This window comes from Orbicella faveolata, unplaced genomic scaffold, assembly GCF_042242905.1.
Source record: "Orbicella faveolata isolate gen_17 unplaced genomic scaffold, um_ofav_v1 contig_12, whole genome shotgun sequence".
NCBI lineage: Eukaryota > Metazoa > Cnidaria > Anthozoa > Scleractinia > Merulinidae > Orbicella > Orbicella faveolata.
In genome coordinates this window covers 28275031-28288683 of record NW_028301539.1, presented here as the reverse complement: position 1 = coordinate 28288683, position 13653 = coordinate 28275031, and the positions used below count along the sequence as shown (strand labels likewise).

At 40.1% G+C, this 13653-nt stretch overlaps 1 protein-coding gene across 2 annotated transcripts; it reads left to right on the top strand.

Moving 5' to 3' along the window:
- Positions 1–825: 825 nt before the first annotated feature.
- On the top strand, positions 826–13153 carry LOC110058680 (collagen alpha-6(VI) chain-like). 2 transcript variants are annotated; one of them, XM_020765336.2, is made up of 9 exons: positions 833–912; positions 3285–3355; positions 5385–5800; positions 6271–6430; positions 7178–7605; positions 8302–8452; positions 10750–10926; positions 12130–12201; positions 13019–13153. In XM_020765336.2, the coding sequence occupies exons 2-8, from the start codon at positions 3295–3297 to the stop codon at positions 12165–12167; spliced, it is 1431 nt and encodes a 476-aa protein (XP_020620995.2). In that variant the 5' UTR covers positions 833–912; positions 3285–3294; the 3' UTR covers positions 12168–12201; positions 13019–13153. The 2 variants fall into 2 exon arrangements, with proteins under 2 accessions (XP_089139276.1, XP_020620995.2); XM_089283150.1 differs by lacking the exons at positions 12130–12201; positions 13019–13153 and having other exon boundaries at positions 826–912; positions 10750–11039.
- Positions 13154–13653: the final 500 nt, after the last annotated feature.

Genomic DNA, 13653 nt, shown 5'->3' with positions numbered 1-13653 from the left:
TTTTAAGGCTAAAGAGCATTTCGTGTTAACGTGATGCAATTAAGAAAAGTATTCTGCAGCCATGACAACCAATATCGTTTTTACAAGCACGTGCAATAAGGACCATAAGAAGTACATGATTCATATTGTATTTTAGATCTGATAATATCTAAACAGAAATGTTAAAAATTATAATTATACGTTCTCTTATAAATGTTGAGGGTGTAAAGTTAAGACTTTTTCCGCGTCGAAGTTATTCCTGTGATTGGAGAGTATTTCTTTTTGTTCATACATTAATAATTTTGATGTCTTAATACAAATAACAAAATTGTGACACCTCTTATTAACTGGGCAATATATTTACATTGAACTCAAAAGTTGATAACCGTATATTAAAATGTAGATAATTGTTATTTTTCATGATTAGCGCTTTTTCCACTAAGCATTTTTCATTAAACTTTTAATTTTCAAGAGAAATCTTTTTTGAGAACTTTTAGCTTCCTAGACCTGGCTTGCTTACCCAGTTATAAACGTTGACACGAGTGAGGTGTTCTGAGCCACGTGGAGATAAAATGTCTGGGTGAGTGGTTGGAGGGAGAAGAGATGGGCTGAAATTCTATTCAATACAAATGTTAAATGTTAAAATGTTAACAACTAGTTTTAACCAAAGAGGTTATAGTTGGTGTTTCTCCTCTTATGAAGTAAAACATCGGCCCCTGCCAAAATTCACGAACAAGGGGGTGAGCTGACCTCGTTCTGGGGGGTAAATTGTACAGTGTGGCACTAATAACTTGCCACCAATCACATTCAGTATTTATTGTTTGCTAAATGTAATTAAAATGTAATGTTCTTGTGGCTTGAAAGCCGACGAGTATATATGGTATTACAAGTTTGCCGCGGCAAGAAGTATTTTCATTTGGCGGCCCATTAAAGGTAAGTACTTGCTTAAGTATCATATTTCTTAGGTTGTGCTTAAAAATTGTTAGGTTAAGAAAAACTTTCAGCTATCATTATTATTAATAAAACAGCCGAATACTATGATTAACGCTTTCTTCACCTCGGTTCGAACTGCTTTTGTTTGCTAGAGGAGGATTTGGTTAGTTGCAAATCATGAGGAAAACACAAGACCCACCTCGAGAATTTTAAGACACAAGACATCGTTATGAAAACCCCCTTCAACGCTTTACAGTAATCAGTGCTGGAAGTATTCGAGACAAATATGGTTCAAATTTGATGTTTAACGCATAGCGGAGAAGGAAGGGTGTATAATTTTTCACACCGAAATGCCAGAATACTAAAAGAGAAAATTAAGCAAATAATTTAGCATTAAGACATCAGATTAAAGCGATATTTTTATAAGCTAACCTAATCCTTTCCGTTCGGATTCTTAAGGACGTTCGCGCTAATTGTTTTTGTGCATCCTTTCTTCTCAGCGCACGCCAATTCACACGCCACGCAATGCATCGAGCGCGTGCTAAGTAATAAAATTAACAATGATAGGGCAGATAGCCATAGCTACAGCTTTGCCTGGATTCAAAGATCTTGGACGTTCAGTGACTCCTATTTTTCTTTTGATGGATCATTTTCTCTACCGATTTTCTACGTTTAGAGAAAAAATGAAGAAAAATGCAAAATGCATCATCGTATTCCGTTCTTTTTAGCTCTTCGTTTAACCGTGCGGCGATTTCAAATGCCTCTTGAAGAGTTAAGTTTTGTGAAAATTTTGCCAACATTTGGAATTTTTAACTCAACGGATTCACTTATACAAAATATTACTAGGATAGTTTTTTCTACGTTGATTAATCTTTGAAATTTCAAGCAAAAAACCCTGGAGGCCATGCTGATTTACGCGCGCCAAATTTTCAAAATCAGACTAATTTTCCACACGCTTAATCTGTAAAACGAAGTCCGTGAGCCCCATTTTTTTTTTCTTTTTTCATTTCTGAAACAAGTAATTCATTATATGTCCGCAGTAGAAGTTTGAAGAAAATCTGTGCGAAAGTCCTTACGCTGAATTTTAACGTCGTTGCATGGAATGGAGGACAACCTATTGACCAGAATTGCTGAGCTACCCGAAAATGATAGCTGACATTTCAATGCACCCTTAAGGACAATTTTGTCTCTCCGAAAACAAATTGACATTATGCCCAGAGACGCTGTATTAAAAGATATTTTATTTCCTCAATTAAAAATATCCAACAGCAGAAATATATATTTCCTCTTCAGTCATCACGCATTCTTCTAAAACAAGTAAAACGCCATGGAAAATTAACAGAAGATAACTATTGGGGTGCTACCACAGGACGTTTATAGCCTTCGAGAGACTTACAAAAAAAACTATAAAAATTGTAACTCACTCTTAAAAGATGCTTTCTCGGTTTTATAGTATAAGAAGCATTAAACTTCAGGTTTAATAAAATTTCGAGAAACAGTTCAAATCTCTATCTAAGACCCGTGAAAGGACTTGTTGCTTCTCATAAAAGACATTTGATAAAGATAGGACTGAAGATGCCGACAAAACAATGCGAATCTCGATCCAAACACCTTGAACTCTCCAAAACAATGTACCCACTAGTCACCTCTCGTCAAAATGTGTCTTAGTAAATGCAACATGAAAGTGGCATCAAACGGAGGCCTTTGTGGAGACCAGAAGCCAAGCTTCTCTCATGTAGGAGGAGTTTCTCCTTGCGACTTTGCTGATACCTTTTTGTCATCGCACGACCAAAACAAAACTATCAGCTACACAGTTAACGGATCTAATGACCCAGTGTAGAACCTGCAGCTACGTGCGCCATTCCTGGTTCCTCTTCCACCACCACCACCGTCATCATCATTATTGTTTCACGCTTTGTCGTACTTGAATCACGTGGTTCCATTGAAGACTCCCAAAACTGCCTGTTCCATGGGCTAGTTAATACTAAACAAAAAAGAGTAGATGGAACTCCTTCTGTTCCTCGGTCAAATGAATAGGAATAACACAAAGCCAACGTTCCCCCCACCCCCCTCCCCCCCCCCCCACCACCAAAAAAAAGATTAACAATGCCAGTATAAATCGAAAAATATTCAAAGTTCAGACAAATCCATTATTTTTTCTATTGATAGAAATGATCATAACTATCATCTACACTTTCGCGTCTTTCACCTCAGCATTCTATTCTACTTAAAATTAAAGCCCTGCAACGTTTCATCAAAAATACGCTTGGACGACTAGAGTAAGTTCTCTCGCCGAGGCTTTCAATAATTAAGCGGAGCGCGAAACATCGTATCCGCTTTACTCTGGATAATGTTTGCATGTTTGTTTTCAGGTAAAGCGAGATGACGGCTCTGGGATTTGCAATTTTCTTTCTCGGAGTTTCCTTAATAACTGTTGGGGCCGGTAAGTGAGTCACAGATAATAATTTGCACAGCTTAGAGAAATCACCAATTTTAAAACTTTAACCGAATCACTTACTGACTTAAAATCCCATTGTCCCCTTGTCCACCAAACCCATCTACCTTACTCTTTTGTGGGCAAGAACTTTCGCCTGGTGACACTGTCTGACTGAAGGTCTCGCAGCGTGTTTCTGCTTTTTTGTCCCAGTTGTTCTCTCCTTCCACGTGGGTTTAGCCTGACGCCTGTTAAGTGATCCGTTTGTGTGAGAATGTGATCTTCCACTTTTTCATTGTAATGATTCCGCGATCTGTGTCTGGTTTGTTCTTCTCTGCAAGTGATCTTTTGATCTTGTCAAGCCGTGTATCTTAAGAATTTATAACGAAGAAGAGTATGGATGAGGACTTGAAACGTGAATATGGGGTGTTCCCTGTTTCGGCTGAGGGAAAGAGTTCACTTGTATTGACCAACGAATGATTGCTATTAGTGTATAACTGAGAGGATATCCCAGGTCAGCTGCATCATTCTATTTGTGATTTTAAAACGTGTAGTTCCACCTCTTTGTAAGCTCGTCTGTCCTTACTGCTGATGTTACGTGCTAAGAAGGTGAAATCTTGCTTCCTCCATGGTCTCTCTGTAGATTATGATGAGATTGCAAAACTGAATGTTCACCCTCATTACCTTCAGTTGGTTTCCTGCATGAATATCGATTCTGACCACCTGACCACTGTTGTCTCACCTAAAATTTCTCCATCTTCTGTTGGATATGTATGTTACTCTCTGAAAATAACATATTAAGTCTTCTGCCATGCAGTTATAACCAGTTATTCTTCCATTTGTGTTCTTCGGGTAACAGTTCGCTACTTCTCTTCGGTTCTTTCAATGCTCCAGAGTGTGCGTTTCGGAAAGTCAGGAAAAGCCGTGACCATGGAGTGAGCTTTTACGCTCTCAAATGGCCTCAAATGGCGGGAAACAGAGAGTTTTGTTTCCCCTCGACCTCTATGTTCCCCTCGGCTTCGCCTCGGGGAACATTGAGGGTCTCGGGAAACAAACCTCACTGTTTCCCTTGGGGCCAGTCATTAAGTGCTTAATAACTCAAGTGCTTACCCCACTGAAGTCTCTCTAACAAGACAATCCAATGCTACATTCTCGAAGGACTGAAATATTATTTACGAGGAACTGACAGGTGCTTCATACACTGACTGAAATGATCCCATGGCAATGACGTCAATGCCGGTCTTTCCTGAATCCGTCGTGTTCTCTCCTGGCGGCTGCTTGTTTAAATCTCCTTGGATCATTTCCCGCCAACTATGGTACAGTTATTTGCTGTCAATTGGCATTAACATGAGCGCACACTTGGTTCACACTCGCTAAGGTTACCTTTTTGGGAAGTTCTACTTGTACACATGCTTTCCATTCCGTTCGAATCTCTTCTGTGACCCAGTTCCTGTTCCGCAGCCCACGTTAGATCTCTGAAGTGGCACACAGGATGCATGTCCGCAGTAGTACGTTATCTAACGTGGGTGCTTTGCAACTTTCATGCTTGTTATCACTTTTTAGATATTGTTAGTTATTATATGGCTAGCTCCGTGAGCGGGCAAGATGAATCAAATCCTGCGCTGTGATTGGCTACCCGAGTGGGGAAGATGGAGCTATCTTGCCCGCTCGGGACTACCCGCCGTTTCCCGCAAGAAAAATTTCCCCGAAAGCCATATAATAAATCCTTTATTGACCAAGCTTGTTCGGTCAAGATGGCTGAATATTGGCCTCGTTCTTTTTTTTTGGCGAGTTTATGGTCCTCGACTACGCCTCGGTCCATAAACTCGCAAAAAAAGAACTTGACCACTGATCCAGCCATCTTGACCTCACACTTGGTCAATAACCCATATATATTTTCTTAAATTGCCAGAAGGGTTATTCGCACTATTAAGACCCCGGAACGAAGATCCCACTAAAATATTCAATAATTTTGATAAACTGTTTTGTGACACCTTTAACTCTTCCTTTTACCTCTTCAATCTTTTTTTTTTTCCAGAAATATCCAAATGCAAACTTGATCTTGGTCTGTTGGTTGACACGACGAAAAGTATCAAGTACGAAAACCTACCGATATTGAAGGATGCGCTGCGGCATCTGGTGAACCAGTTTGATGTCTCACCCAAACGAACTCACGTATCACTTCAAACGTTCGATAGGAGAAGCACGCTTCACAACAAGTTTAACGACGACAATTACCACAGCAACAAAGCCATCAATGATTTGATAACTAACAGTATTACCAAGCTGGACCAACCTACCCGCCTTGACATAGCACTTAAGACTGCCAAAGAGCTGATGTTCACGGAGCAAAGTGGACAAAGACCTGGGGTCCGGAGTGCCATGGTTCTGTACACCGATGGAAGATCGCATCCTTCTACGGAGGACTTTTTCCTGGAAATTGTATCACTAAAGGTAAGTTCACTACTTAGCGGTTTTCAATATTTAGTCAAACATAATGCATCTTGAAAAAATATATTATTGAGCCTGATTATTTTAAGTTCGCTGTTTGTAATCAGTATTACATTTTTTTCCTCAATTTTAGTGAACTAGGAGTTTATTGAAATGATGATAATTTGTACATCCAGCATTACGACTGTATCATTTAATTCATTAAGCACTACATGAAAATGACACGAATATTTCCTTTTTGGCGGTTTATTCACAATACGGGCTGGTTATGAAAACATGTGAAAGGGCTACCATTTTTTCAATTAAAGGTATACGAAGGCTAAGGGGTACCTTTTCTGTCAAATTGGTGCAAAAAAGGGTAAGGGGTAGGAACTCGGAACGGAGCCTCCTTGAATAAAACTTTGGAGAGTACCCCTCCGGGGGGTAGACTACGTTAGTTTACAGCAGCCCTCTGATTTCATTTTAATTTTCAGACGAGAGGCGTCCGCATTATCGTGGTTGGTATCGGGCCAGACGCCCGAAAAAATAAGTACAGACAAGTCCTGGAATATATCGGAGGAACAAACTTGTTTTATGTAGACGATTATGCCAGCCTTAATGATGCAACCCAAGACATCAAGAGGTTGATTTGTCGTAAGTTTAAGTGGTACGATTTTAACTGCGGTTTTCTAACTTTACCAGTAATAATTTGGTCATAATAATAATGAGACTTTATTTAAGTGACTTACTCTTAGTTACATAGAAAGCTACTGATCTAGTCACAACATCAATAAGAAATAAAATAAATTATAATGGATAATACTAAAAATGCATGATTACTGTTAAAATTGATAAATTATAAAAATACATTTGTACAAATAATTTAGCAAAGAGAAATCTTAAGACATATTAATATGGGTCGAACTTCTAGGTGCAGCGGCTGGCCAAGTCTACCTTAAGTATACTTCTCTTGAACAATTTATAGTTACTTATTTGCCCGTATCTGTTTTCATAATTGAAGTAGTAACAACGTAATACCCGTAGACTGAATTTATCATATCCACTTATTTCTCCTCGAGCCGTGGGACACACAGGACATGTACAGGCCCGCGATCCCGTTGGATTCTTATTTGTCACGGGTCTGGGCTTAGGGGTGGCCGGAGTAGTTCTGCATCACCCACGGCAGGAATATCCTCTCTCCACTAAAAAGTGTACATTGCCCCCGGCAAAGGGAAAGGGTAACTTCATAAAATGCTGTTGCTCAGTAACTGCGAACTCATCCAGTAGTAGTAATAATAATCCTAACTGCATCATGCTACAGAGATCGGAGTTAATTAAGCGCCAGAGCTTCAGCTGCTGAGCTTCTAAAAGGCTTAACTTTGGGTATGTTTCTTCCTATAGCACCAGATCCTTGTGAAAACTCGAAGGGAATGGACGTGGCATTTATAGTGGACAAGACCAAGAGTCTGGGTGTAGCGAACTTCTTGCTACTTAAGGGTTTTCTTCTTGAGCTCGTTGCTGCGATGCACATCGGCCCAAATGCGACACACACGGCCATAATGACGTTTAGCAGGAAACCAAAAGTCTTGAGCAACTTTGCAGAAACAAAGTTCTACAGCAACGAGGCCGTTCATCAGTTTATTGCTGAAATACCTGTTTTTCTTGGCGATCGCACCTTCACTGACAAAGCTTTGATGGCCGCTGCAAATAAGCTCTTTATTGAGAGGGCAGGAGACAGGCAGAAGTACCCAAATGTTCTGATTCTGTTAACGGATGGAAGAACCAATCCCAAATCACAAAAGTTCTCTGAAATAACTCCGAAGTTAAAGGTAAGATTAAAAAACACAAACTACTGGCTTTTTTTTTAAATTAGTTTTAATCGTTATTGTCAACGATAGCAAGCTTATATGTACGTGTACATGTTTCATTTCGAAATACAACATCAAATAACCTTGAGATAGTGTTATGATTGTATTAAATAATGTGGCTAAAAAATCACCGACATTAAATTGCCCTAACTTCTAAGTAGAGTCAGAGATAAATTTCTTTTTCAAGCTTTTCTTTTTATGCATTTTTGTCAATTTTAATTCAAGACTCTAACAATTTCAACAAATTTCTTTTAGTCGTGTCCCTCTTCTTTAGAGGCTCCTCTTTTTACTCTTTAAAGTGGGTGTGAACTCCTTCAACATAAGTATTTAAAAAAAAAATGAAGAAATGTCTGTTTTCACGATTACATTACACTATATAAGAAGACCAACTTTTACCACCCATCCTTAGTCTCGAAAGGACGGCGCAGTTTAAGTACGTTTGTTCCCTCTTAGCTCTAACTGAATCCATGTAATAATTCTGACATCACTGAGAATTCACTTTGTCTCTTACATAAACTTCCATAAACATAGTATTGAAAGGCAAGCCGTCTACCTCAACTTTATTGTTTTAACTGTAATACATTGCCAAACAGGCGACAAACACGAGAACTTTGAACAATCGCTCATTTCTTCATCTTATCTCTTTTCCGTCCAAAGGAAAAAAATGTTCGCATTATAGCCGTTGGGATTGGCCAGTATGAGGATTTTCAAGGCCAGTTGGAAGAAATTGCAGGAAACAATGTTCACAATGCAAGCAACTTTGATGAGTTATCGAATTTGTTTAATGATATCCTGGCTGAAACTTGCAGTAAGTAGACCAAGTACTTTTATCAAATAGAACTTAACATTTGTTTTAGCGCAAGTCTTATCCAGTCGTTCTGCCAAGAGAGCATCACACTAATTAAGTTCCATGATCCTGGAATTAAGTGCATCTTGTAAGAGACGTGGTGGCCTCATGGTTAGTGCGCTCGACTCCGGAGCGAGCGGTCTGAGTTCGAGCCCTGGCCGAGGACGTTGTGTTGCGTTCTTGGGCAAGACACTTTACTCTCACAGTGCCTCTCTCCACCCAGGTGAATAAATGGGTAACGGCGAATTTAATGCTGGGGGGTAATCTTGTGATGGACTAGCATCCCATCCAGGGAGGCGGGGAGTAGAAATACTCCTAGTTGCTTCATGGTACTGAAACCGGGATAAGCTCTGACCTGATGAGCCACTTGGCTCGTATGCAGACTTTGCCTTACCTTACCTATCCTGGCTGAAACTTGCATTACTGAAGTAAACCAAGTGCTTTTATCCAATGGAACTTTACACTTGTTTTAGCGCAAACTTTATCCAGTCCTGGGCCAAGAGAGCATCGCACTACGCATAATTAATCCTCAGAGCGTCAGGTTTGAAGGAAACATGAGCTCCTGGTATAGGTGTACGGACACCTTTAAGCTTGGGGAAGGGCGGTGACCTTCTTGCCTGAAACTTAACAAAATAACACAATGCCCGAATGCGAGAGACAACCGCACTCACATTGGAGTGAAAACAAACACGAGCACGTTCACAATTCGCACGCCTGATGAAACTGTAATGATTTGTATTTAAACAAAAAATAGATAGCTGTTGCCTGAATCATGAGGGTTTTGCCCGAAATCGATTTCACTGACTTTCGAAACCGCGAGGATGCAGCCTCCTCCCCCCCGCCCCCCACCCCTGAATAAATAAATAAAATAAAATAAATATAACCTTTATTTACCCTCGGCATTGTTTATAATACAAAGGCTATTGGGGCCGAGCAAACAACTGAAACAAATGATTCAAAGTGAACATACCATTGTTAAGTATCCCAACTGGCCGGAGGCAAACCAGTTGGCTATTTACAAGCGTGGCCGAGGATTTGAACTCGGGGCTACCGTGAAACAAATTCAGGTAGTGGTCAGAACGGGACTCGAACCCGGGACCGCTGAATTACGAGTCCGACGCCACGCTGCCTCCAACTCGCACGCCTATGGCTTCTGGTGTAAACTACCCTCTAGTTTAATTTAATCCATTAAGGGGATCTCATACCTTAAAACAAATATATATATATTTTTGCAAAACAACTCTGTGGGGCAGTTTTGGTACCACGTTAACTTAAGGCTTTGCATTATGACCTCAAACTAGGTCACATGCCACAATAGTCAATGAATAACTAGCTCCTAAGGGTTAAAGAGTGGTGTTCATTATAAACACGATAACGTACTAATGAATGGTTGGAGAAGCATGGAATTAAGTTCATCCCGTCCATAAGAGAGTTGTCCAGGGAACAAATACCAGAAAACAGTATTTTGTGGGGTTTTTTCTCGTGAAATTTTGGAAAAGGTTACTAATATTAACTATATTAACTCACTAACAGGGAAACATTTTCATAAATTGCAAATTTTAGAGCTTTACGACCTAGATAATTGTGTCCTTTACCAATGTTGAAAATTGGACAACATTCGGTTGAACCCAATGGAGATATCCTGTCCGAGATATTGGTGCTGATCCGTCTATTTGGTCATTTTGAGAAATAAGGCTTTAAAGTTTTACTTTGGTCTTCGAGAGCCCAAATTAGCCCTGTGAACGTGGGGCGGTTAGAGGCAGGGGGAGGGGGGTATATCGAAAGGTTTTACATAAATGTTCCATTAAATACCCGAATACAAACCAGTCATAGAAATGTTATACTTGGTTAGAAATGTTACCAAGTATAAGGAGCCTATAAGATGGTAGAGGAAACAATGCTCAGGACCATGATGCAAAATTCTCATAAGTACACATCTCTAAAGCTTTCCTGTACAGTATCATTCAAATGTACTGAATTGAATCAATTTTGTGAGTACTTTTAGACTGTAAACAACGTTTGCTATGAATGTTGCTATGTTGAAATATAGCTACCAGTGTGCAGATTTCTTAATTTAAACGTAAATCATGGAGTAATTAGAGCAAAATCGTTTCAAAATACGATCTGCAAATGGTCAGGGATGTTGAATCTTCATGTTCCGAAAAATGTTTTTTTTTTTTTTTGGGGGGGGGGGAAACTATATCTGAGGGTAGAAGACCCCCTTAAACCCCCAAATACCTATTTCACCGTGTTTTCAGGTGTGGATGGTGGTTTTTCTGGTTGGAGTTTCTGGTCTGACTGTAGCCTGACTTGTGGTGGTGGAGTCCAAACAAGAACCAGAACCTGTACTTATCCCCCTCCCCAGGGGTATGGAGAAGACTGTGATGGCCCCCTGCAGGACGACCAGGCTTGCAATAAGTCCCCCTGTCCAGGAGGTAAGTCTTCATCTTTACCGCGTATTACCCTTTCAATGCGGATGAAACCTGGTAATAGAAAACGCTCGTCAAACTCTCAGACCAAGCCATCATCACCTCCCTGAAAAATAAAACCCTAATGGAGGATGAAGTTCTCAAGATTCACGAAAACGGAATTCCTGTTGTACTTATAGTTTACCTTCTCAAACTCATTAATAAGTTTAAACAGAGGAAGTCGTGACCGTGACAGTGTTTGTATACCGGAACTTAAATTAACAGATTTTTACAATTTCATTTCTCCGTTTTATGCTTAGCTTTAGTTTCGACTGAGAAGATGTATCAGACACTCAAGACAAAAGTACTCCGCTACGCGTCGTATTTTCACTTCTCTTCTTGGTGTTTGGAAATGTGGTCAAACACGGTCTTTCGTATTAAAAATTTATAAAAAAACGTTCACCGACTGTATAAAGTTAAAACTTTCAGAGCTTTCGGCTGTCAGACTACAGTCTTCGATGGATAAAAATGGAAAAGATAACAACTACAAATATATACAAAAATAGGTGGAACTATAAAAAGAATATATTAAAATGGAAAAATAAACGTGATAATAAACTAATTGTTCTTTTTTAAAAGAATAGAGTATTGATTGGGGAGCGGCCTAGAAATGTTATCTGCATGATCTATCGAAACGGTGTGCCATGATTATAGCGTCTTGCGAATACGTGAAGAACCCTTGTCAATCACTTGGGAATTTTTAAAGTCAATAGAGTGATTTGAAGACCAAGCGTGTTTAGCGATGTTGGAACCTCTTGCGTAAGACATCACATTCCTCATGTGTTCTTTTTTTCTCGTTTCAAAGCATCTGCCAGTCTCGCCTACATAACTCCATGGGCAGTCGGCACAAGATAGTTTATAAACCACATTTGGTTGAAGTTCAGTCGGAGGTCGAGATTTAGGAGAAGGAAACTCCTGTTGTAATGTCTTGACTGGCTTGCTGACAACTCGAATATCCTGCTTTTGAAGAAGTCTATTTAGAGGCTGAGAAATTCCATTAATGTAGGGGAGGATAATAGTTCTTCTACTTTTAAACGGTCTTTCGTGTTTGATATATTACTTCGTAACGACACTTGAACCCTTGGACTCTGAGTAAACGTCATTCCCTCTTTGTTTTAATGTGTTTAAGTATTGCATTTTAACTGATCATTGTCACCGAAATCTTTTTAGATGACGAGGGTCAGATCGCAGCCTTCAAGCATCCTTAACTGAAGAGGGACGTAGAGAAATAAAGCAAATAAGGTAACCATGCACTTACTAGTTGGACGGCAAGAAATAAAACCTGTTCCTCAAACATCAAAAAAAACATGTTGAAAAGTAGTTGTTTGTAGTGGTCAATGCGCTTAGCTACGCCTAGATAGTTCACAGGCATGTCACTTAAACTGAAAGCAACAAATATATCAACTAAAAGGCTTAAAAATCCCAACTGACGGGAGGCAGACCAATTGGATATTTACAAGCATGACCGAGAGGTTGAATTAGGGTCTACCGAGAGACACCTCCAGCTTAGTGGTCAGAGCGGGACTTGAACCTCCGATCTCTAGGATTTCAAGTCGCGCGCCCTAATTAACCCCCAGAACGGTGCATCCTTTAAACATACATTTACAATTTAACGCATACGTTTTTGTTTGTTGTAACAGTTTCCCTTTGAGCCTCTTTGAGACAGATTCCCTCGTCCTCCTGCTAGGAGACGATCGCGAGAAAACTTTTGATCCTTTTGTCATAAGCTCACAAAAACTAATTTTTTCTCGCATCACGCCTAAACCGTTTGCTACCTTCTTGTCCCTCCCTGAGGAAAAGAGAATCTTTGTCTCAACTTCCCCCTTGGTGGTTGTTTCTGTGTCCTATAATTTTTTACGGAGCACCGAAGAAAGATGACAACAAACGAGTTTTACGTATAAAATCAGAAAGAAATTTTGCGATTACAAAGATCGTGCACTCAGCGCTGTCAAACGAACCCATTCCAGACACGCTAGCTGCTTCAGACCTACAGATTTTATGAAAAGGTACGTACCTGAACTAAACATCATGGACGTTTTCGTTTTTCTTCTTTTGACAGGTGTTGCTTATGCAGTGATCAAAATGGGTTTGGAGATAGACAAACAATGAACACGGGACTCGTATACGGTAGTTTCAAAGGATGTAAAATCAGTCTCAAATCGTCTGCGGTGTAATAAACACTTGGGCCATAAAACGCAGTGTTTTTGTTTTCTTTCTTGGAACTCATTTGTCTGCATACTATTTGATAGGAGCGACAGAGAACGACTTTGAAAGCTGAAATGACAAGTCACTTGAACTGAGAGAAATCGTTCTTTGAACTGACATAAAAGCGAGAATCCAACCTGATTCCCAGGGTCTCTGTTCTTCCCGTCCCTGTAGCGAGAGAGGGGGCGGATAGAAGAGAGACCCTGGGTACGAGGTTGGCCAGAATCCTGATAAGTCAGACACTGGAATGGTGACAACGTATGACGTACGCTGGGATTGGTGGATCCGAAGGAGGCGCGGCCTTCACCAAATCGCCTCAAAATTAAGCCCGAAATACCGAAAGTATTCCTCTTTTTCCTAAACAACCCCGCCTCTCCTTGATGGAACAAAAGGGGCCACCTTCTGTCCACCCACCCACCCCAACCTCGCTGTTTCTTGAGCAGGTAAGAGCCCCTCGTTCGTCCCCTCCGTCCCTCTTTAAACACCTCT

Coding starts and splice junctions, on each gene's coding strand:
- LOC110058680 (XM_089283150.1), top strand. CDS start 3,295: ATGACGGCTCTGGGATTTGCAATTTTCTTTCTCGGAGTTTCCTTAATA. Junction 5,801..6,270: donor TGGAAATTGTATCACTAAAG/GTAAGTTCACTA, acceptor TTTAATTTTCAG/ACGAGAGGCGTCCGCATTAT. Junction 6,431..7,177: donor CATCAAGAGGTTGATTTGTC/GTAAGTTTAAGT, acceptor TTCTTCCTATAG/CACCAGATCCTTGTGAAAAC.